General features: G+C 35.0%; 1 protein-coding gene across 1 annotated transcript in view; it reads left to right on the forward strand.

The window, feature by feature from the left end:
• The window catches only part of LOC115444361 (reversion-inducing cysteine-rich protein with Kazal motifs), a 36,208-nt gene that overhangs the window by 3,908 nt on the left and 5,799 nt on the right, over positions 1-26,501 (forward strand). Inside the window, exons 2-9 of the mRNA XM_030170113.2 lie at positions 1,979-2,097; positions 7,686-7,741; positions 22,740-22,823; positions 23,270-23,306; positions 23,562-23,741; positions 24,828-25,004; positions 25,273-25,499; positions 26,161-26,293. Of these exons, the coding sequence (XP_030025973.2) occupies positions 1,998-2,097; positions 7,686-7,741; positions 22,740-22,823; positions 23,270-23,306; positions 23,562-23,741; positions 24,828-25,004; positions 25,273-25,499; positions 26,161-26,293 (994 nt within the window). The 5' untranslated portion in view covers positions 1,979-1,997. The remainder of the gene's footprint in view (positions 1-1,978; positions 2,098-7,685; positions 7,742-22,739; positions 22,824-23,269; positions 23,307-23,561; positions 23,742-24,827; positions 25,005-25,272; positions 25,500-26,160; positions 26,294-26,501) is intronic.

Consider the following 26,501-nt stretch of genomic DNA (forward strand, 5'->3'; position numbering starts at 1 on the left):
TCTTTACTCTTTCTTAATACATAAGTCAAAAAAAAAATCCAGGTAAACTGTAGGTTTATGGAGTGTGCATGGCGAGTTTACTTTTCTTTTCAATATTTACTTATAAATTAATTTAAAAAAAAATATCGTTAAAGTTATTGTTAATTATTGTTGTTTACAATAATTGGCATATCCGAATTGAGAATTACAACATTATCAGGGGCCCCAAACTAGGCCTGTATCTTGGGTTACATGTGATTTTTTCTTAAAAGAAACTGCTACTTGCTCGCACTAAAAGTTTATGTAGTATTTTAATTTATTATAATTAGTATAATTGTCTATCATTGCGTATGTTGTGCACGTTGAAGATATTTTTTGTTAATATATTATTTTCGTACAGGCTAAAAAATCTTGACACTAATTATATTTGTGAAGGAGCGTATCTTAATTTTAGATCTAGATGGGTTGAAGCGTAAATTGTTTGCGTTGTCAATATTAAATTCTTATCTATATTTTTCAATTTTTTTCCCGGCAAATATATCCCAAAAAAACATTTTCACGTGGGCGGAGATGCGGGCAAGAACTAACAAATAAATAAGTTATTACTTACTTGACAGTCCCTTACAATACAGTGCCAGTTAGAACTACTGTAGATGAACTTTAAACTGCTTTCTTAATTTTAAAAGGAATTCGTTGACTTTATTTTCGATATTTTATGTTTATGATATAAAATTAGTTGAACGAAGATTTTCGTAAAACCACTACGACTGGATTTTTTTTATTATATGCTACGCTCTCATGGCTTATAGGAATAACAGTAATTGTACAACACAAACTGTAAAGTCATTGACTACACATTCTTTCCCTAAACCAATTAATATTTATAGATTTCAACCGATGACATGTTTATCTTAGTACAAGGCGCACTTAATTTTCAAACCCACTTAATAGAACATGTCCTGAAGGACTGAACATACAACTCCCATGATACTGATTTCCAATTAGCCACATAAAACACTTGAACGTATGGCGAATCCCCTAAGCATTGAGCACAGTGACTCAGTGTGTCTCCGCCGTGTCGTTATTGAATTGAACACACACTAATTAGTCCCAATGCACAGATAAACTCGCGTAACGCAATAAATCGTACAGATTCTCAGCGTCGACTTTGATATCATGTGCACGTTACGGCCAATGAAAGATCCTTGTTTACTACCAGTATTAAACTGTGCTTCCATGTTCAAAACATATGACGGAAAAGGAAAAATAAATAAAATATTTTTGTGATTAGAGCACATGTTATTGATGAAAATATATCATTAAAGATATAGGAGAGAGTTTTTTTTAGTTTTTTCAGGGCGTTAGTTTTTTTCGTAGTATTCGTTACAAGTTTAGCGACTTATTTAGTGTGCTGTGCAGAGTCGGAGTAAGGCAAAATATTAGAATAATCTTACTGCAAATGAATCTCCATCACAGGAACCTTTTCAAATGATAAATAAAAAGCCAGATGTAAAACACCATGATTAAAATCTTTTAGCTTCTTATCAAACGGACTGTTTTTATTATAATAATATATAAAAAAATCGTATAGTTTCTACATACGATAACGAGAAATAGAAATAATACATGTCAATATTTTTGTGTATGTTTTAATGATTCCCGGTAGTAATTGATCACTGCAGCTCCATTCAACGTACACCCTCCGCTCATATGGGTACCTATCCTTGAGGCTATTGTGTGTTCATACACGATACTTGAGTATAGAACAGGGGTTTGGATATCATTTGACCTCCGGCTAACTTACTGTGATATGTACTTAACGAAACAGCAAATGCACACGTCTGTTTTGGACAATGGTTATTCAGTAGTTATTTCTACTTTCAGAACTAAAAGCACATGGTCTCTACCACATAAATGTGTAGTCATAGTATGTGTATATTATTTTCTTTATTATTGTATCTTTATTGATAAATTTCTTAATATTTGTTTTGTTTCACAGATGCCATAAAACTGAAATAATGAAAATGGCAAAGCGTTCGGCGGTGAGGAGAGCCGGCCTATGGTGGAAGTCCAGGCTGTTCGTCGCAGCTATTGCGCTGTCTTATGTGCATGCGCAGGGTATGTTAAATACGTAGAAAAATACCTATAATTTTATTACTCTTATTTTACTTCTTACACACACTTTCAAAGTGTTCTCTGACTCGAATTTTTTGCTCGGATTTATTGACCATCCGCTTTGAATCCTTTAGGGAAAAGGTGGTAAATTCTCCCCGTTCTTACTTGTAGACGTATTGATTGCTGTACGACTTTTACTAATATTATAAATGCGAAAGCTTGCAAAAATGTTTGGATGTTCGTATGTTTCTTAGAAGTATACGCAGTAACAACTGAAAGTATGTAGATGAAATTTGGAATATTGGTAGACTATGTCCCTAATTGATACAAGCTATTATTTATCCCAGTAATTTGCTCTCATGGGAAATAATGTAATTTTTAAAACTGTTTTTTTTTTTGGATAGCGTTGACGTCGTACAGTATTTAAAGGACTTTCGTAACAAAAGCGGAAAGCGACACCACGAAAAACACCTACCCCCTTATTCATAGACGTTTTTTATCTAAAGACGGAGTAAAGCTGTGATAACAAGTCTGTTTCTCAGTGCCCAACGCCACTGGGAATCAGACATAGAGCCGTTGTGATTGGCTAATATTGAGATACAACAATATTAGCCAATCACAACGGCCCTATATCTACGCACTGCGAAGGCTGCCATGCCGTCAACACTGAGAAACAGACTTGTTATCACAGCTTTACTCCGTCCTTAGATAAAAAACGTCTATGAATAAGGGGGCTAGTATATACATATATATAAACATTATAGAGCTGACCATGAATACCACGGCTGTTAATGAAAAATTAATGAAAGATTATAATTTTTTATCAGTCGCAAGTCGTAATGTGCGTTGAATCAAAATACGAGTAATTTTAATACGTTTTGTTATTTGACGTAGACGAGCAATAAGAAAATATTTTTAAATCGGCAGTTATAATTTCTTTATTTGGCGTTGGTGAGCATTAAGAAAGTATTTTTAAAATAGTAGTTAAATCTATATGTATAATATTAAAAAGCTTTGCTATCAAAACATTTTAATTTTTATATGCGTCGATTAGTATAACTTTCCCATTAAGCTAATTTAGAGGCATGTCCCTGTGAATTATCTCCACTTCTCGTAACTTTGTAGACGGTTTTCGCGACGTTCTTAAACGAGAGCATTATACGTTTATTAATGTTTCCGTTTCCAATCCCTATAATTGATTTTGATTCAGCCATGCCACATTAATGTCGGATCTTTGCATGACTTATCAAATGCTTTCAGACTTAGACATAATTTTACTCTTCCATGTATATGACATATTTATATGTTAAAAATAGCAGCATCATTCGTTAGTATAAAGTTTCTAATTAAAAGACCATGGAATTGATATTAATATATTATTTTACAGCTGTGTAAATTGTAATTTATCGACTATTCATATTTGTTTGTTACTGAAAACATGTTTGTCTAGGACTGCCGGTATGCTCAATTTTATCCAAATCCGTTCAGCTGTTTCCGTGTGTATGTACTTTTTATAACAAAATTTTGCATTTATAAAGTAAGAAAATTTTACAAGACTTTGATTACGTATATCGATTCTAGCTAATTTGTTTATAATAATGTTAGTGTAGACCTACCGCAGCATCATTAACATGTGCATTGACTTTATTATTTAGTCATAGTAATGTAAGTATGCCGCCATTTAGTTTTAATTTAATGGCTAGGGTATGTGTAGGGCAAAGGCTTAACTGTGTCTCTAGTATTGCTTTACTCTATGGGCGGCGAATGCTGCTTACCATCAGACGGACCGCTTACTTGTTTGTTTACTAAGGCAATAAAAAAAAATTGGGATCACTGTTTTGTCTATTATTGGTGAAAAAAATTGCGTGCACGCATTATGTTTCGGCATCAAAGAAATCATAGACAGTGTAATGAACAGCATGAAACTAACATAAAATGCCGAATATGGAATTATATCACATAATAACGACCGTCCATCACATTGCCATATTCATTGCACCTTTCATACATTCCATAGGACTCCGTGATATGCAATGTTTTGTGACTTGAAATTGTATATAATGGCACGTTTTTTTATAAGTATTTATGGCGGTTACAATCAATCGAAATCCTTATCATTCTTGGAAATAAGTGGCTTAAATAAATAGGTGTACTTATGTGTAAATATATTCGTAACATTTTTATCATTATGCACGCAATCTTAAGATATTGCATTAGTTAGAAGCTATTAATAACTGGCACGGAAGTCGATCAGTAAATAACGTTATCATATACTGTTCTGGAATGAGAAGTGAATTATTAATAACTCCCTACAACTATATTTTGCATAATAAGAGTGAATACTATGTATTAACGGGGTATTATATTAAACGCCTAGACGTTTCTAGTTTTTTTATATAACGCAATAATCTGGTTTTGAGTTGCACAAACACCATAGATTTTGACATAGTCGTTGTAAGCTGAACTGTACCAGATGATGATAATATTATATGTATTATCGATTGAAGATTAGGTTTAAATTTAAGACTGGCCTGCGGAAGGTGTTTGAAAATACTATAATTATTTGATGTTTAAATTTTGTTTACTTAATGTTACATCATATAAATATTGTATTGGAATAATACAAGAGAATATAACCTCTTGAAATTTGTCCATTCGTTAGCTTAATGATGTTTTAGGTGACCAAGAATTCTGTGAATTATGAATATTTATTACATATTCTAAGAGCCAGTTTAGAAAGGCAGAACTTGATAAGATCATTTATTTATCTACAGGAATCCTAGATCAGATAACAGAAATGTACTAGGGTACTTATAGCGGATTAGAAAGTACCTTACATAGACCTAACTATAATAATACAGATGATAAAGAAAATGTTTTAGCTATAAACGGAGTTATCAAATTGCTTTAATCTCCATTCGTTAAATTTGTTTATACTAAATTATTACTATTAACCTTGCTATATGTAGATATTAGACAGATACATATATTATAATGTATGTATAATTCTAAGATGTTTAACTCTACGATTATTGTTTATTAGCCTAATGTGGTCTTAATTTCTTAAAAGTACATAAGTACCATCCTTGTTGAAAGTATAAATATAGTTACATTATTATAATTTTAGCATTTTGAATATGAGAGCTTCTAGGAACAATTTTCCCAACAATTAACCCCATCGTAATCAATTTTAACTTGAACACCGTTAGTTTGAGCTGCGATTTTCTCGTTCCTAATCACATAATTGCAGCTGAACAGATGTTCTTCTAGAACTATCAGCTAGATCAGCTGTTTCCTATAATTTGTTACAACGAAATCTCGCTCCAAGGGATGGAGTTTTAAACTGGTCCGTAACAACTTTGTAATTACACGCACTTTCACTGTAATTCTATATTAATTAATTACGCTGTTCATAATTTTACGGATATGAGAAAATTATGCGAGCTTCTGTAAATATATTGAAATATTTCATTTTGAAGCTGTTTTTGAATATATGGAAATAGCAGTTCTGGTTTGTTATTGTGGTGGGATCGTAACATACAATTTGCTGTATTAAGTATATTGTGAGTTTGAAAATGCACACATTCCCTACAGGCAGCGTTATGGTAAATACTTCACGCATTCATGAGTCAACAGCGCATCAGAAATATCTGAAAATTTATATATCATAAATATCACTGTAAATATGAAATTCAAACAGCACGTCGACATATTTCAAGCGTCCTCGTTCTTGAAAGATATCAAGTGTGTATTTTTTATTACTTGGTAATAATACCGAACGATATGAATAAGGGGTCGTTAGAGGAAATAGATCAAAAGCTTTATACAGTCATCTGTATCTGTCACAGCTACTTTATTGTGGTCTGGCAACAGCTGTTGTCGTACGGTCGTCTGGTCCCCAATGTTTTCATACTTGAACCAATATTTTATCCTTTACTAGAGCGTTTCGTTGTTCTAGTCGTCTACGGGATTGCGTCGCGATCTTTGAGGTTTTGTTCGATTTAATGGTCAATAATTTGTGTGAATTTTTAGATTTGAAAACTATATTCGAGTATCCCGTCATCGAAAGCTGTGTTTGATATTATGACTATAATCGCGCCCCTTATCATATGCTAGGATGGATATAATCTCGGCAAAATGTGAGTGCATTATTTGCGCCTTTGGCTACCACTTCGGGGACAAAGCTGTGAACCTAGGTATATGTATAGACGTAATGAGCAAACTATTGCCTGCGAGAAAACTGGGGAATTAAAGCCGGTATACTAATGGCTTTTTCAACTTTCAGTTAGTAAAGTGCATGTGCTGTTCGAAAGTTAAGCATAATGTATGGAAATTCATAGCTCGTTTTGATATCGCACCTGTAAGCGAAACAAATTGGATTCATAATGCATGAAAAGCTCGATCATTAATTTAAGAAAATAATGTAGTTTTATCTTAACATTGAAAATGAATAATTTTAGCGATGGTGTATGATTATCTCATACGAAAAAATAGTTCATAGATCGAAGAAAATGTGGGTTTGGTACTGACCTCACAGGAAAGATGCAGAGTTTTTTTTCCGTCTAATGGAAACGTAGCAGCAAATTAGTTTCACCTCATATCTTTATTAATATTATTTTTTATTTTGGGGTATTTGGGGAGCTTACAACTTATTTTACAAAGTAAGTTATAACTTAAATAACTATATGTCAATTACAAGCGGCGAAAAAGCGGCGATAGCCTAGTTGGGTGTGGAACGGACTGCCAAGACGAATTTCCGCAGGTTCAAATCCCAAGGGCACACAGCTCTGACTTTACTAAAATCATGTGCGTATTCTTTGTGAATTTATCATTCGCTTTAACGGTGAAGGAAACATGCACATCTGTAAAAATTCTCTATAGGAATTTCGAGGGTGTGTGAAGTCTACCAATCCGCACTAGGCCAGCGTGGTGGACTAAGGCCAAATCCCTCTCAGTAGTAGAGGAGGCCCGTGCTCAGCAGTGGGCAAGTATATAATACAGGGCTGATATTATATCATTATAATTACAAGCTTCCAATATGTACTACTATCCTGGACTGGACTGTTAGAGCAACAGACAAAATAAGGATAGATGCGTTTGAAATGTAGTGCTGGCGCAACATGTTAAGAGTACCGTGAATTGCACATTGAACTAACATGTCCCCTGAAACAACTGCATTTCGAAAGAAGATTAAGGCTTTCTGCAACCTGTTCATGGTCAGAAAGTTGAAAGACAAGAGACCACGACGACGATAGCCCAAAATATGGATAGATCAGGATTCAAATGTGTTGAAAGTCTTTGTTAATGCAGTACTTCATCAGGTAGAAGACTGAAGCCGATGAATAGATATCACTATAATGTTAATTGAGAGTCACGATCCTTAATAATGAGGGTCCGACTGGAGAGATGCTATCCTACCAAGCTAACTCATTCTTATTACTCACAAAACCGTCTAGGTTGGTTTAACTCAAATTTGACTATGGGCAACTAATATTCCACACTTATTTTGATTGTATCGTAAGAGAAAACAGCAAATATCACGAAATGTCGCAACACTTCGTGTATATTGATTGAATATTGTTTCGTTTCAGATATGTCAGCGTGTTGCGACAAAGCTCTCGGGACGTGTCGGAGTGTGTGCGAAAAGGTAAAACGGAATTTATTATACTTGACATAAAAATCATTTCATTAGTCATATTGGACATGCAATTATTAATGTTGCCAATCCCACTTCTGGGACTGCTTCCACTAATTATAGTGGTATATGCTGGGCTGAGAGTGAATTAGCAATGTTGGTCTAATGGGAATGTACTCTAGGATTTAATTTTTGTTATCGCAATAATTTATCTATGCTAATATTGGAGAGTGTTTTTGAGTTTGTAAAGGGCAAACTTTTAGAACTACTCAGCCGTGAATGGAGATTCGGTCAATAATATAGAGATACTAATGCTAGAAAATACTGTTTCGTGCTAGGATAGCAGGCACATCTTTTAATTTGCTTTTTTTAATACACCGAGTCAAGTAACTTAACTAGTTAAAAAGGAGACGAAAAGTACCATGTATGGTCTTTCATTTCCAGCTTAATTAACTCATGAGTAAAATTAATATCATGAAACGAAACACACAATGCGAAAGGTGGGCAGCCTAGCAGCATCTCTGCTTATCACTTCGGGGATAAAGGCGTGACGTGTAAATCCCACAAATGGAGCATTATATATTTGCAATACAACATGTCTTTCATATAACCGCGGAATAACACAAGTTCAAGCTACTGTCATCATGATTAGAACATTCTCGAGTGAAGGGACAAGTGGCGATCCAATCGATAACGTTTTCCTATGAAGGTGACGGTATCGTATCACACGAACAACTTATGTATTCCCCGGCATAAGCAAGACATTCCCCTCCATAGAATCTTAATCGTAACTCAAGCATTTCCAATCAAAGTTTTCAGTGGAAAGCTAAATTGACTAATTATGTAGATTTATTGCTTCCCCGGAACATTTTTTTGTCTCCGATATTTTTACCCCGGGCGGCGAGGTCATTCAATATCTTAATGCTTTCTTTGATTTTATTTATAAAGCGAGTTATGTCTGGAGTTTGTGAAGTTGTTAAAATGTCCTAATATTTGAATACGTGTTTTAATTTTCAAAGATTTGTCAGAATCGTTATAAACAGAAACTCTTAATTAGTTTGATTTAATATCTTATAATATTTTTTGCTGCAATTTTGTATTATAATTTATATGATTTTTATAGCATTATTTGTTGAGGTTAATTATTCCGATATAAGATTGTAAGGATATCTCTTAAAAAAATTCAGCCGATGGACATTTTTAATTTAATAAAACTTCTCAACAAGAATCCTATGTTCCAGTCGCTTTCATCTATTTCCATAAATCTAAATCTTTGGTTAGCCAAAACCCGAAAAAAGTCATATCAATAACAGGAGGCACGTGTTTCCTCGGCTTATTGAAATGCTAAAGGAAATCATCGGTGCCAGCGTCGTTCCTAATCATTGCTGCACGTCCTTTTCTGAGAATGCGCGTCGTGTGAATAAAAGGTGATATATTAACGCACGTAAGAAGATACTATTCACTAATACATTCGTATTTAATTCCGTCTCGTTAGGGAACGCGGCGTGACGGCCGCTTCCTCCCTTGTGACACTGTTTGAATAAATTATAACTTCGATAACAAAAATGTGAGTCAGATATTAATCGAAATATTGACTACCTATTGTATGTTAACCGTCTCGGTGGCGTAGTTGTTTTGCGTACGTGGTACGCTTTGAAGTCCTGGGTTTGAATCTCGGGTAGGGTAAAGTGGTCTTGGGTTTTTCTGCTCTATATCAGCCTAGCGTCTGGAATTTGGGCACGATATGGCGATAGGCCCAATCACGTTCTGGGATGAAACACAGGTGGCGAAAGGTGGGCGCCCTGGTTGCGCCTCTATCTATCCCTTCGGGGATAATGGCGCGGTGTTATTTTTACTTGTATGTTATCATAGGTATCTTGGGTGTTAAACGTCAGGTCAGTATAATGCCATCAGCATCTTGCTAACAATGTATCCCAAGTGGCATTGGGAAAAAGTCGTAGAAGAAGGGAGACTGCTGCGTTTAATACTTTTTTAGAATAGTAGTTATTGAGAAATTATACATTTTGTCGTAGATCGATATATTATAATCACATAACATATTTAGTATCAGATGCAGTATAGTCATTGCCAAGACGCCAGTGTAAAAAAGAACATGCGCCGATTCTATACTTACAGTTTCGTTATGTTAATATTTAAATATGTGTTCCATTTAATTAAGTTCGTGCAGGATTTTGTGATAACTTCACACCATATAATTGCAGACGACGTAATCTATTGTTTGTGGACAGTCGTATCGTTGACCATCAGGTAAAAGGCAAGCTCGTCTCATCATTTAAGCCATAAAAAAATCTAACAATAATGAAATAAATAGAAGAAGTCTTTGCCTTGTTATAAGATTTTTGTACCTTGGTTATTTAAGCTTCTAGGTAAATGACACCCCTGCTACGACTTATATCGCGTGACAACTTTGTACCGTAGTTAAAAGAGGACTTAGAGTCTAGCAAGCAACTAAAGTTTTTCTCTTTGTTTACTTGACAAGTTATAGTGTTGAAGCGAACAATTGGAAACTTAAACCAACCAACAGTATTCATTTACGACTGGAAAATATCAGGAAAAACATGAACTTTATTTACTTTCTTTTCAATTTAAAAAATGCGTGTATGGTGCCCGTCCTATAGCTTTAAGTTAAATGATGTACTTCGGTCAAACTATAGGCTAATAGAGTACAAATTAGCTTAATTGAACCTTTAATTACACGTATTAACCCTACTATCCTTTCGAGTAATTGAACTTCGCTAACCTAACGTTTTTAGGAAATGATAATCGTAGGACAAATTGATACGTAATGATAAGTTATCGAAGCTATATTGTTTATTATGCATAGAAGGGTAATTGATACCGTTATGGCCTTAGATGGCAGGGGACAGGGATCCAGTGTAATGACTTAATAGCGCTGGCGTTTCACTTTCAGTATAGACAGGGTAATGATATATGGTTGTAATAACATGCTTCCATCAGGGGATTTCCTGAAATCGATGGTTCTATTAAGGGTGAATAGTCTGCAGTAATTTAGTTTTCACTATTGAAAAGGAGTGAAATTGTTTTGTATTATGTCCATATGCTACTACTTCTATTATAATCTCTATTTATGTGTTGAAATATTTGTACACTTCTCAAGTATTGAACTAAAAGTTTCTAAGTATAACCATTTAACACAATTCGCTGAGAACTACTAAAACCTTAATGAACTTTATCAGACGCGTTTTTACGGCAGACGGGGGACACAACGCTTGTGTAATGCCATTCAGCCCCGAGAGAGCGTTAAACGTCCCTCGACTTAACCCAGAATCCAAATTATTTTCACAGCCGATAAAAAATCCTATGTTTAGCAGGGACTGTCGGTGATGTAGCGTTTAATTAGGAGCGAGATTAAAGAAGCTTTCTCTCTTCTAATAAAAAACGTCGCCATGCGAATTCCTACAGTCTACAAATTAGGATTCTTCGTTATGCTAAAATACAGTGCGCCGAACAAGCTTCTGTCATCAAAGGAATGAATTCGTGGCATGTAATTCTTTTACTTTTATAAAAAATACGCTTTCATCATTACTTCGCAAAGGAAGCCGGCAATTATTATTTGGACTCGAAACTAATATTTCATCATATTATACTTTCCGGTTGGTCGTTTTTAAATAAATTCACCGCTGCTGAATTGTGTTCGGCTCGTAAATTGTACATGAATTTATTAAGTGGCAAAGACGGATCTGCGTGGAACATACCAAGCGCCACTACAGGCTGCGAAAAACGTATTATTCACTATTCTAATAGAACAGGGAGCTTTTACCGCGGTGATGGATAGTGCACCATGTGAACACGCGTCTTTATTGCTTGTACAAAGTGAAATGTACTATAAATTGAAAAATATCGCCGTTATTTATTACGCATCTAATACACAAAATATATTTTACTATTCGCGACACAAGATTTTTTATATTTTCAGCGGTGCTGCCGTCGGTTTCAGGCGGCTAGATCAAAGATGACGGTGTCTTTGATGTGTTCACCGAATGACCCAGGTTGTCGCGACTGTTTCTAAATTTGTCTGTATGGACGAATGCTCGTGGGATGCGAAATGAAAACTTTGAAGAATGGCGCGCTGTTTTTGTCAACATTATATTTTTGGTTGAATGAAAAAGTTACATTCTGAATTATAATTAAGGTCGTCTTAATACTAACTGGGTTCCCTAACGAAACTATTTTTTTAAAAATCAAGATAAAACGGCACATAATGAATTCAGAGAACAATGTAACTAGTGACATTGAGTTATTTCGAACGCACATAATTTTTATTTATCGTGGCGCATGGAAATTAATGCAAATTCGGGTGCATGTATTGTGAGATAGGACAATTACGACGCGGTCCAGGTGTAGTATCGGGAATTTGTGACACGTGATCGGTATGCCGATCCGAGTGGTTCGCTCGCATGCCGCTCACGTAGCATCGACTATGGTGGCGTTTACCAGACAGCTACGCTTTCGGCTTATGTGAATAATGTTTGATTGTCACATAATAGGTATCGATTGGCTATGATTATGGTTTGGAAATTAAAATTTACGGGGGAAGGACAACTTTTAGTCCTTTGTATGATGCAATGTTAATGTCGATTTGGGTGTTGCGAGCGACTAGACATCATCTTCACAGTAGAATATTAACGCCAGTTTGGATAGCTAGCATTGTTTGGCAGGAATAGCTTCATAAAGGGTTGTTCCTGTGTATCAGTTTAGACCAGTTAGTGTGTTATCTCTTAGTTTGGAAACCAGTAAGTGAATTGTTTATAGAAGGAATATTAACAAATAGAATTAGAGTCAGATTATTCGACCTTGAATTCTCCATTTGGGACCCGATTCCGCAAGGATTGGCAAGATTATTTTTCATATAATCATTGAACCCGTTTAGGACATCTTCTGATTGTCTTTGGCGCAGTCCAAAAATGTATCTTTGTACAAAGTAATGAGGTAAAGTGTTATTGTCGACTGAATTCCGAGAACTATAATTATCACTTTTGCCTGAAAAAATTCAATATTGAATTATATTTTTACAAACATTGAGTCTAATCTATTGTTAATGACGGTAGATAACTAAATCGATTTGCGAGCACATCCTGTGACGTTGCTTATCAGTACTTCTAGAAAAACGCTAAAGATGATGATGATGAAGCTAATTTGGGAAAACATCGTTTTTATCTTTATATTTTATCATACTGTTATGCAAATATTTTAGAGTTTAGAGAGTAATGAAATGTAGATCTTAATATTTTAATAAAAATATTTTATTGCGGTTCTTATAGTAACCCCTCCCCTCCTAATATAAGAAATCCAGAAAATAGTTTTATTTCAAAGTCTAACATTCGCGTAAACATAAGAAATCGGTCAATATTTAAAAGTAATTAATTGAAAGTAGCGTGCTTAGAGTAGCGTGATTTAGTACAGCTCTCGTGGCATCGTCTTTCAAAAGTTGCGAAAATAAACAAACTAATGTGACAGTCGTTTCAAAGCGTATGAAAATAGATACGTTTGAAATCCTTTCATGTCTGTCCGTCCTCCGTCCCGCGTCCGCGACACGGCGTATCCGAAGACATCTCACTGTACTTTGACGCCTATTATTACGGGTTTGACAATGTCAGGAAATATTGGGACGTTCTGGAACTTTCTTTGTATTTTATGGCATAGCGTTAAATATAAACTATGGAAATAATGTTATAGTTCTTCAATAACAATAAAATGAAACATTACACCGACGTATTTCTTCTATAAATCGCCGCTGCTAAAGTGTCAAGTGTGTATTTCGTTTAAAACATAAGTATTTGTATTCTTCTCTACTGAGTTATGAAGAATAGTAAACATATGAGTCATATAACATTTCAGTTTAAGTAATCCTCAAATTAGTTTACTGCAATAATACGCGAATCATTTAGACTAAAATAACTATTTCAGCTGAGAATGTTTGGTTATTGTCACACGTAATTACATTTCTGGGGAGTATCATGTGTGAACGACAATTATATTAAGTGAATTGTGGCAGCATGGAAGGCGGGAATTAGGCCGGCACGGGAATGTCGTCACATCATTAATCACAGGCCAGCCGTCGCTGCTGACGTTTTCAGCGTTTTGGCCAAACTTTATTGCTTTTCTGACAAGCAGCTTAGTGAAGAAGACGTACGCTTCACCATAAACGTCCTAAATAAGTTTGGAAACTCACCCTCTATGGAATATTACAAAAATTGTGTTTACGGCGCCGCTGTATCCGGCGATAGTTCGTGAATAGTTCAAAGTCAGCTATTTCTGAGGGGACCGTACTCGGCGGTATGTAAATCAAGAAATAGGAATGGCATCAAGACAAATTTACAAAGAGACATCAAAGCGTTGATGGAGTCGGCGTTCTGATTTCGTCCTTTGATTACCGACCGAGTTTGTCCCGCTGCTATTTTGGACCCGTTGTATTTATGCTATTAATTATGCGTTAGATATCGTACGTTTATAATGTGAGACAAATCAATGAATATATTTATATGTGTGGCCGCAGATGGCGGAATCTCGTTTGATGTTTAGCTTGTGCATGGAATCTATTTGCATTGATTAAGAAAACCCGAGGATATATTAAATCATTTTCCTATTCATATTTTCATATGATATCATTCATTGTTTCATTGTGTTCGGTATAAAACCCGACTTAACGTGGTTTTGGTTTCTCGTTTGATACAAGTTTCAGTAATGTACTTACTGAAACTTTTTTTAGTTTCTTTCTGTTAGTTTCGAAGAATTGTACGAACAAGTTATCACGATTCTTTCCGTTATCGTAATAAAATTTCGAAAGCTCGCGACAGGCGCCACATATCATGTTCCGAACAGTGCTTCAAGAGAAGTGACGAGACACGAATAGTAATAACCAGTTGAATAGCACGACACACATTCGACTCAGTGTGTCACCCCTAAATAATTAGAACATTGAATGACGATTACGGTCTAGTATCAGTATATTGATGCTTTGTAATATTGGGTGAATCACCTTGTGTTAAATGAATAATTAGTTTTGTTGGTTTTCTAATAATATTTTACGAAACAAAATATAAATTTTTTATAGGGAGTGATGTTCAAGTAAACATTTATCTTACTTGCTCGATTTCTGCTGAAAAGGAAACGAATGATAAATACATATAGGATACAGATTGAAGGAAAAAATAGGAAATGTCAGGAAAATGTTTGTAAAATAAAAATCGATGGTGATGATCTTAAACTACGTCACTACCAAGATGCCATGCAACCGTAGATAGTCCTGTTGCCTGCTCCCCGTGGCTACCACAGCAGACGGTAGTCGCTAAACTATTTAGGGCATCTCTCAGTTTGCACTCGACGTTTTGTTCTCACAACCGAGGGCTCCCTTTGTGTTTTAATTAGCGCTGGATGGCACTCCACTTTATTGGTTGCGGTATTTTAATATACCCCGTTTGAGGGGTTAATTATCTTTATTGGCATATAAAATGTATGGATGTTATTATTAGAGGAAGAGTTATGATCAATTTGAATTGCTCTGTGATAGCTAATGGGTTTGTGTTCTTCAGATAGTGTGTAATGGGGTGTTGCGGAACTGCTTAATTGCACGGTTCTATTGGCTCAGTCATAACGCTGGAATTTGCTTGATATTGATACAATAGAGTTAAGGCGTTGCACAGTCGTTGCCAATTTTTTTTATATTTGCACCGGAATGTAACTCCACTGCACATGATGGTAAGTGGAGTGGGGTCTGATAAAATGTCGACTGACTAGAGATGATTACCCCTAAGCAGTCGACATTATTATGGCATACACAGGCTGATCCCAGAACGCGACATACTTACGTGGTATACTATTGCGGATTTTAACACCTCAGATACGGTGGTCGCTATCCGGGTGAATATAAAATATATGTTAGCACGAGCACCGAGAAACACTATCATGAAATTGATAGATGCGAAACTTGTCTTAGCCTTGGCGAGGTCTATTAGACCTGGAAGTTTATCTATTCATTTAAATTAGAAGTTTATATTGTGTTCATTTCGTCCTAAATTTGTTTATTATTGATCATCATTATCATCATCATCATCATCAGTCCCAGGATGTGCACTGCTGAACATGGGCATGACTGTGAGCAATCCAAATAAAATAAAATAAAAATGAATAAAAACGGTCAACATTCCAAAAGTCCTTTTAATTTTCGGTAAAATTATGAGCTTATCATAAAGAAGGCTAATTATTCTGCTTCGTAAATGATGTTTCATTTAAAGCCTTTGTGTAATACCTTAAGCGGAGCGGTGGGTCTACCTTTGCACTGTAATTTTAGTCTCATATTTAGGGCGGAATTATTTTGATTCAAATAGGGCTATGCCAACAATTTTTAAAATTACGTCAAAGCTATTTTGTTATTTTTTAAAATAACGTATATGTTTTGGCTCTATACGGACACGTTATATTAGATTCCTTTATAAACTAGGGACCTATAGCTGAAACTAAAATTCACAAATGCGCAATGTGTTAGAACAGTAAAATTTTATAAGAGCTATTACTATTACGTCGGTATACGCAAAATGAATGTGTTGGTTGCGTTCCGAATCCTAATAGTTTCATTGTGTTGGTTATTCGTCATGAATGGTGCTGTATGTTTGGCGGGGTCGAGGACCTGCGTTTTATCACGCTACATCTTGATCATCATCATGCTACTGGATTTGCTGGTGTTCTGACTTTTGAATATCGAATCTAAATATTTTTGAGTTAACTATTTGTTTTTATTGTATTCATATTGAGGATTATAGCCAAGATTATACTACATTATCTTTGTAATGCATTGTCATGCGGGCAGCTGTTAAGTGACATTCATAAATGGTTAATACCAATATACGGACATATTCAAGTGGCTCAATCAGCTAAGAATTATAAGTGAAATGGTTTATAAGACCATTTCCTCGAGTAAAAAAAAAAACTAATTAAAGTAACTAGATCAAACAAAGGCGGTCAATTATTTTATGTATTTCGTATATTATTGGTAAATGTAGTTCAATTGTGCACCATCGCTCTGGCGACAGCCATGTTTTATTGGATTGGAAAGGTACTTGAAATAAGTGCGTTATTATAGAAAGGGTACGATTCAATTCATTTACTGAATTATTTGATTGCATTTTCATATAAACTTGGCGCTAAAATTGGTTTCAGTTTAATATTTCAATTACTCAACTCGCCGGTTGTTATTCTGAGATATTTTTATACTATTTTTTTAATTGACCCAAAAACATTGTATTCACTGGTTTTTTTTTGCCACGAATTGTAGTTTAGCTTAACGTTTTTGGGAGATTAAATGATAGATTCAAACCAACTGTTTCTTTAGTTTTTGGTAAAGCAAATATATCTATAGTATCTAGATCTATAGTAGATCGTTAAATGACAATCTCCAAATACCAACTGCCGAAGTGCTTATTTTTCAGAACTAATGTATCACTTGAGCATGGATTAGGTTAGAAACAAATAATTTGAATCGAATATCACATAATAAACAACAACAACATCTAGAATCCATTAAAATATCCTTTCACACCGGCAGGATAACCATTGTATGCATTTGGATATGATCGATGTCGTTTCCAGGAAGTTTAACAAAATCCCAGGCCGCGGATTCCGTCCACGTATGTCGCAGGACGTGTTCAGTCAGGGCGTCGGTGCGTCGCTGATGTCAACTACATCCGATTGTCTCATGGTAGACCACCTCAATAACTTTATGGTACAACGGTGCGTTTTTATTGTGGTGCGCATCGGATTGAATAATGATTGGATAGTCTCAACAGAAAATGTTAGAGCCAAATGCCATTGATATAAAAATAATAGGAATGTGTTGCGTGAGTGTGATTTGTTCTGTCGGTTTTAATTAAATTGAATTTTGTGTTGCTAGTTTTGTCTACAGAATACGATACAATTAATTTGGTATCGTCGGTTTTTTGAACTGAACAGTCCACAGGGAGCCAGAGAGGACCGAAAGACCAGAACGTCTGCATGACTCCAGTAAATTACATTATTTTTTGTCCCAAGGTACCCGATTCACGAGGTTGACTCACTAGTCAAAAGTTGACTTCTGCCAATTATATATTTAAACCTGAGAATGGATACTGTGTGGCTACTATAAATAAAAGTTAAACGTAACTATCTCCTGTTTTGGGAGTGTAGAGATGCATCTAAATTAAATTATGATTATAATTAAAGTAACTAATATTTATAAGTAGTATTACAGCTAACAAATATCAATTGAGTTTCAACAAATTTATTTCTGTTGTAAATAGTTGCATTTGCAATACCGCAAAGTAACTTATGATGGAAACTTTTGGGTTATGATACATACGAGATAAGCTATGTTGGCATTTATATGGTCGTAAAACCCGGACCAGGGGAAGCTATTCGAAGGCATGGTAGAGTAGAGTGCGGATGTAATGCAGGCAGTAAACAAAACTTCAATTTTACTGGTACTACGGGAGCTCATCCACGAGATTAAGTTTTGTGTATCTACCTGAACGGGTATTAGAATGTAAAGTGAACTAGTTTTTACAGAATAAGTGTAGAAAAATTATGAAATACTATACGTGAAATGAAAAATACGGATAAATTCAGAAAACTTTTTTTATCTTTGAGCACTTGTTTTACACGACTTGACATAAGACATTTATATTTTTAATTTTTAAATGATATTAGAACAAGAGGTTCTACAACAATAAGACCCTATACAGAGGTAATTAACTTGTTGTATTGGACGTACAACACAAAATGACATCAACGATTTTTCATATGAAGACATTATTTATTTTTCATAGAATTAGGTACTATGAAATAAGCAGTTCTTCATTTTTTTGTTAATCAACAGTGGATTAGTTAATAAGTCCCTTAAACTAGGTATGTGTGAGTCGGATGCGACACATCACAGTGTCTTTGCTGCGTTTTAATTCTTGAACATAAACGTGGGTGGTGGTTGTGAAGTCTAAGTCATGGTCTAAGGTTTCGGGATCATAAATGGACATCAGTTTTCTAAAATGACGCGTTTGTTAGTTGCTAATTATCGTCGTTTGAATTAGTTGATTTTGTAAGAGAATTATTTTTTTTATTTTTTTAGTAAGTAAAATCTATTAACCTCCAATATTGGTGTGGTAACCAAAAAACGTAAAAGCTCTATGTCGCCGAAGTAGTTCCAACAGGGGCCACAATTATTACTGAATCGATATTATAATATTTTAAAACATAATTTACCAAGTATGAAGTTAATTATAAATATTTGATTAATATCTTTTACTCCTATTATTCTACAACTTGTAAAGATGCCAATTGCTTGCTTTCTTGTACTTAAAACGAACTGTGGATATATAGCTGTCTGTACAGTGCTTTCGTTTACAATATTTATTACTTATGAATAATAGTTGCCCGTCCAGTGTCTAAGCGCTTAAGCTGCTCGCAGGATTTCCTACTTGACGCCTGTTTTGCTTGATAACAACCACCAACAGGGAGCGACGTCCTTACGAACTCTCAAAGATTTATGTACAGTCTTCAATCATCTGAAATAATAAGATCTTAGTATAAAATAGAGACTACTTTTCTTTGGCTACGAATTATTATTAGTCGGTGTTGTTTCAACTGGTAGGTGAAAGACAAAAAGTATCTATACTTTTTAAAATAAAAACACGAAAATATGAACTTTTTTTGCTAAAGAAATCATTGAACTTTGTACCTTATACTATGTATTCTTAAGAGGAAGTGTAAACTGCAAATATCAAACAATAAAGATGGAATTTTTTACGCTCGTTGGTTGCAAATTCCTATTCCACAAAATATCTGTTTATTTACATACTACATTTGATATTCATACACTGTTCCTTCATTCTTTTTTTATTAACGACACACGCACGTAAATTCTTCTAAATACTGATAACGGTCGTATTTTGTACATATTTATAGTATTATTTCTATTCTCTTGATGTTTGTTGTTCTGAGATGGGTTGGGAGTAGTGAAAAATGCCAGGTATTTGTGTCTGTCGCATTAGGAAGTTATATTAATACGTTGGTAAGTGTTGCCAAAAGATATACAGCGTCGATGAAAGCTCTCAGACGAGCCGTGAATCACCGGCGAGACAAAACTGTATTTTAAAGTTGAAATAAATTACGTCTGCTTTTATCTTGTTATATTTTATTATTTCTCCTTTGTCCGAAATAAAGTTATTTGATAGTAAAATATATACAATTATATTAAATATATGTGGAATTGTTTGTCACAGTCCGGAAAATTATATTAATTTCTATGCGGGAATTAGAGTATTTATCGGCTTTTATAATGTATCTTTTGTAACATACGATTTGCGTACATTATAATAATTTCATAATCAATCTTGCTATTCCTGGGTGTGTCAATTCAATACGAATTCCCAACAGAGATTTGTATTGTTTGTCGAGTACAATTTAATGTTAATAAGTGAGTGAGCAAATGAAGACAAAACCGCGATCGCCGATGGGGTGGGTGGTATCGGATACGTGCCCCTGATTTGTATACAATGAACATTGTTCCGACACCTCGTGAGGCGCAAGCCGCCATGTAAATCGATCACGATTATGTCCCTTGAATTTTATGGTTTTATTAATAGGGACGCAAATAGACAATTCATAACTAACTGGCTATTGTGTGGGAAGTGCGTTTCAGTTTGTGCTGATGAATCTGTTTTGAATTATTCTTTTAGAAGATCTGTTGATGTCAACTATATTCTGCATTTCACTAGTTGTTTAACAATAACTACAGCAGTTATGAACATAAGAAATAACATAAGCTGTGGCCCTTGAAACGGATTGAAAACCTTAAGGCCATTATGGCCCAGTTATTACTACATAACTTTACATTTTCGAAACAATTATGAAAATTAATAGATCCAAGCTGGCACTGTAATATGAAGCTAGCTATAATTCTTCATTTAAAAGCGTGAGTTTGGTAATATTTCGGAGAAGCAGTAATTAAACCGCGTTATCAGTCATCAGTCATCTTGTGTACACGGACTACCTCTGGAGCGACGAACTTTGATAACCTTAGCACTCTGTGAAATGTTGATAACCAAATCTCTATGCACGCTTCTTGCCGCTTATGCACATACATTTGATATTCTAATTTAATTTCACACAGTTTTATGTTCTCAAATGAATATAAGGTGGTTTTTGTCAGTGTTTCATGTGCAAGAGTTGATTTGAGAAGATATCCCTTTGGGTATTTTAATTTGTATGTAGTATAAAACGGACATGTACTAATTCGTGTGATCGTAAATTATGCTCAACTGTAATCCCATTGCTGAAAAGTTATTTTCTAAGTCCAAACACGTTTTACGGTCGAGCTTGAACAAATCGGTTATAAATTTCATTTAGATCATTTTGCGTGCTTGTGGGATAGTGAGGCAACTGTTACAGACGTGCACCAGTCCAAATAAATTGTGCAAAATGGACTTATAGGGTTTCAGAGTGTCTGCTTGAATTACTACTACTAGATTTAAAATTAGCTGAATATCTAGGAAAATGGAAAAGATTATTATAGAATGTGTTGCTTCCAACTGTTTCATTATGTTATCAGTCTTATGTATACATACATCAAGACTAATCTGTGTCTTCTTTTTGAGAAAGTCTTCTTGCTTAAATCAGGCTCTAAACTTGCGTTGATCTTGAGCATAAGTGTCTTTTAAAAACATCTATATGATATATGTACGACAGTGCTTACTTTTTTACCATTGTCTCGTGTGTAATAAAATAAAATAAAATATAAAATTGGTCAATTTGTACTAAGTTTGAATATATTAAGTCCATTTAGCAACTATACATGTTTATTATTTTCTAATAATAGAAATACGAACGGCACTCAAATCAAACTTGTTACAAATCACATCTAAATAGAACATAATGGCGCGTAACTGGATATGTTAAAAGGACACAGGATAGTCACTAGCATGTACCGCGTATGCGTCAATTAATATCATTAAGCGAGTCAAATGTGGCCCAATAAGTACGGTAACGGGCGCTAACACATGTTTATTACCATCTAAACAGTTCCCTTTGCTGGTTTATTGGGTTTTAAGCGCGCGGTTTATACTGCACGATAGTCGAATTTTAAACACGTATGATGTGGCTGCCCCATTTGCGTTGATTTAGGTTACGAATTTGATGTTTGGAGGAAGTTGGGTTGGATTTATTACGATTTTAATGTTAATGCATTTATGCTGTTATACATGTAACTTTAAAAATATATTAAATATATTAAACAGTTTTAAAGATGAAAGTTAATTATTTTTATAATTTATGAGGAACGCAGCAGTTAAACATATTGTAAAACTGTTTGTGTTCATTTCCAAATAATATTATGTTATAGATTCCACGTTTATTAAGGCTAGGGTTTTGTTGCCAAATCACCGTAACATTTCATCCCGGATGTAGAGAAGCAAGAATCATTGTTTACTGTTATAATTCTGTTGAAGTGCTACAAACAGGGAACTAGTGTCGTCTTGACTTTCACAGAATATAAATAAATTGATGCGCATACATAAAACATGTAGTCTACATTGAGTTTGAGCTATAAATCAGCAGTTCTAAGCGTACCGGCGTATTTGAAGTCTGTACGCGAATTAATACGCACGTAACGTACGCGTTATACCCGTACTATGTGCGTGATCTGGTATTTTTATTTTAGTTCCCACTGTCTTATTGTTTTGGTATTTTATTTGTAGTTTTGCAGTTAATAAATCCATCAGATTGCTTGTTTATTCGTAGCTTTTAGATTAACGTCGCAGTTATTTGTAAATCATTGTATTGCTATTTGGTGTAGGTTTGTAATGTAAACTAAATTGGTGTTGACCTTTGAGAAAGGGAATAAAATAGTGTGAAAAATCGGTATTGGTCTATAAATAACTTAAATATAAAAAATACATGTAAAGGCTAACTCCTCTGGCATTTCTACAGCTTATATATTTTATTCCAGATTTCGTTAATTGAAATGGCTACCGACGCCAACATGCTTGAAGAGTCTCTACCAAACATATACAAGTTTTGCGGACCACACTTAGTAAGTATCAACTTTGTCTTCTACTTAACGTAATTTTCCCCTTACTGAATTTGTAATATTGCAACACTTCTTGGCTTGACTGCATAATTAACTCAATTAATATTTAAGCAGTTTCCAAAAATATCCATATTTAAATTGGCTTTGCATAGCCATTTTGGTAATGAGCTCTCAAGCTTGTGTTACCTTGGATAGCCAAAGGATTGGAGTGTAAGGCGATATGATCCTTTCAACCAGTTTCGTTCGCGTCTATTGAGTGTTTAGTTTGAAATAAATCTTCATTCAGTGTCGTCAATAAACCGCCTATCGCTTTGTATTGTAATTGGGAAGGGTTTTGGATTTCCTTGTGCTGTTTAAATACCACGTTACCGCTATATCGTATTACTAAAGACAAATCATGGTTCTCAGTTTATCGATTTTTATATAATTAATTATGTATTTCCTTTCAGACGGAGTTTTGGATATGCATGAACAATACTATTCACGGTGAGATATATTATCCTTCATGCAGTTTGATCACTAATTATTAATCCAATGTTTTGATGTTAAAGATAAACTGTCTTGGTATTTGATTGACTGTTGTTGATATTTTGTTTGAAATTACAAAAACTTAAATTAGAAAACTGTAGACTTCATTACACAAGCATATCAAAAACTGACATACATGAAAAAATTGGCCACAAATGTACGCGTTCTTTTAATTCAAACCTGAACTATAATAAGGTCTAAATTTTTTTCTAGACGTGATGTCAGGTTCTGGGTGGTGGGGTCGCGCCTGCTGTGCGCTGGGCAGGTCCACCTCATGCCGGCACGCGTGTGCCACGGCGCGGGACGAGAACTCCCTCGGAGACTGCAGGAGATCCGACGAGATTCCACTGTTCGACTGTGTGAAGCGGCAGCGAGAGGCACAGAAGTGTTGTTGTGAGTAAACTTATTTGAATATACTCATTTAGCAATACTGTATTGACTGTATTAAAGTTCAATACAGATACACAAGAAATTATGTCATTAGAACTTTTTGGTTAAATACAGTCCTGCCGCTGCAAAATATAAAATATAATGTAAGTCACGACTCATAGTTATAACATATTTGAATTGGAAATTAGTTTTAATAGTGGACATCTGCAAGAACTTTTATGTATATTCAGCCAGTGTTGATTGCAATATGAATGGCAGAGAATTTGTTGTTTTTTATCGCAATATGTTCTAAATATATATAGGATAGCCTTATATATTTCTTCTATAAAATATTTTTAGTTTATAATGTCAAAGCTCTTTCTAGGCTGCATATTGAAATTAAGATATTAAATTTCGCTCATAGAGCCTAAGATTGCCAATGTAGTTCGATCAGTGACCTAAAACGATATAATGTTTAGACTTTACGTTGCTCTCAATAGAGTTTGAACAAACAAGCACACCACAGAATCTATTGGCTAAGAAAAAGCAGTACATTAAAGTAACTGGATATTTTGTAGACTGTTCACGTAAAACGAATTCTTATGAGTTCGGTGAAGCCTTAATACCTAATGGCATTTTGACGGTACAGAGACGTGAGGAAACATATTTAAAAATACATTACTACGTTGCTCTGGAAAAATAAAAGTACAGGAAGCTGAAAGTCTTGCAAAACAAAATTGTTTATACGTAGTTGTTAAATGGGTAAGTTTTGGACAGTTCCATCCAATCTTTGAGTTTGTTAATAAAAAGTATAATAATATCATACTGTTCGAAGATTAAATATGGTCACATTGAAAACACTAAAGAAGTTGATAAAATACGCACTCAATAATATAATTAAAGAGTAAAAACGTCACGGCAAGATTACACCTAATGGCGTTTCTGGTATAGTCCAAATATGATGTAGGCAGAATTATGGTTATTATTGTTAATAAAAGCCATTACAGCGGGTTTCTAATCATGCTATCATGGTGGTCGCTTCCCACTATACACAGGTATTACAGGTATGCGTAGCTGAGATTAATAACGATTTAAATTTCTTATCCTCAGCACAGACGCAGTCGGTGGCATGTCACATGGCGTGTCGCGAGGTGCTGTGGAGGGTCGACCAGCCCCGCGCCGTCTCCGAGGCCAAGAGTCGCGCCATTGAAGAGTGCACCGACTCCCACGACTTAAGCCAATGTCTGTTGCAACTGACCGCTCCGATATCTGCTGATACCACAAAATGTGAGTTAATATTTTAGCACACAAATTATTAAATACTCAGGAGTAATTGACATGGATTTGAGTAACATTTCTCGTGGATTGTTCTTGATCCCGTACAGATGCTGTCAACTTGTTGTCGAGAAACAATACACTAGAAACTCAATTGCTGAAGTTCGCAGCATTTTCGCGTCTTCACTAAAAATATTTTCCATTGTCTATCTAGTCAAAACACTTTGTCAAGTCAGAATGAATGAGAATTAATTAACTATTTCTCAACTTTCATGTTCAGATCTATCTTGTTGTGACAAGGCGACTTCGTCAGAATGTCGCGTCGCATGCGAGAGAGTTCTGCGGCGGACAGACGACACTCAAGAAATATTCGAGGACTTGACAGCCGACTGTGGCTTACCAGGAATAGTGGACAGCTTCTGGCAATGTTTCCTGAGGAAATCTGCAGCGCCAGGCAGCAAAGACTTTATACCTCTTGACGTTGCCAAACTGCACTGTTGCTTAAAGGTTAGATTTTTGTTTTAGAGGAATCTACTTTCGAATGAAATTAAAAAAAATATATAAATATTTTCAAAAACCATAATACCAGAATCAATTTTAAATCCGGGATTTCACCTGGGATAATAATATATTATTTAATAAATAATAAAAATTTCAACATAATTATGTGTCTGATAGGATGATAATACATCATTTCATAATATCAAGTAGGTAACCAGGAAAGTGGCTATAGCATAGTTGAGAATGGAACGAACTGTCGAGACGCTTGTTCGTATATTTCAAACCCCAAGGGCACGCACTTTTGACCTATCTAAAGTTATTTGTGTATTTTTTGTGAATAATTATTGCTTGCCATAAAGGTGAAGGTGAAACCTGCATACCTGAGAAGTTCTTTATAAGACTTTTGCGTGTATGTCAAGTTAGTCAATCTGCCCTAGACCAGCGTGACTAACGCCTAATCCCTCTAAGTAGTAGAGGAGATCCGTATCCAGGCGTGGGACAGTATAAAATACAGGGCTGATATATAGAATATATAATTCTATATGTTATAATCACGAACACTAGTGCCCGGTTTTTTTAAGGACTTTTTATGTCTTTGGTAAAAAAAAACAAGTTTAAATGAAAGATAGTAATTATTCACTGAATTGAAGGAACAGTTGATTAACAGGCGACGACGAAGAACTGCCGCGACCTGTGCTACCAGACGTTCAACACGGGCTGGCAGGAGTACTGGCAGAAGTTCTACTCGGAGTGCATCAGTGACCCGCAGGAGCTGAACATGTCGCAGTGTATGGAAGAAGGTGAGGTTATACATCTTCAAGAGATTCGAATAGTTTTTTTAAGTGGTCCTACAATTTGGCTGAAAATGTTTGAAAGTAGAACACACCTTTTCACGTCTTTTATCCCCGAAAGGGTAGAGAGAGGCGCAACTAGTGCACCCACTTTCCGCCGTGTATTTTGTCCCATGATGTGATAGGGGCCTAGCCTATCATTATATCAGGCACGAAT

The sequence above is a fragment of the Manduca sexta genome, chromosome 10 (assembly GCF_014839805.1).
Source record: "Manduca sexta isolate Smith_Timp_Sample1 chromosome 10, JHU_Msex_v1.0, whole genome shotgun sequence".
NCBI classification, from domain to species: domain Eukaryota; kingdom Metazoa; phylum Arthropoda; class Insecta; order Lepidoptera; family Sphingidae; genus Manduca; species Manduca sexta.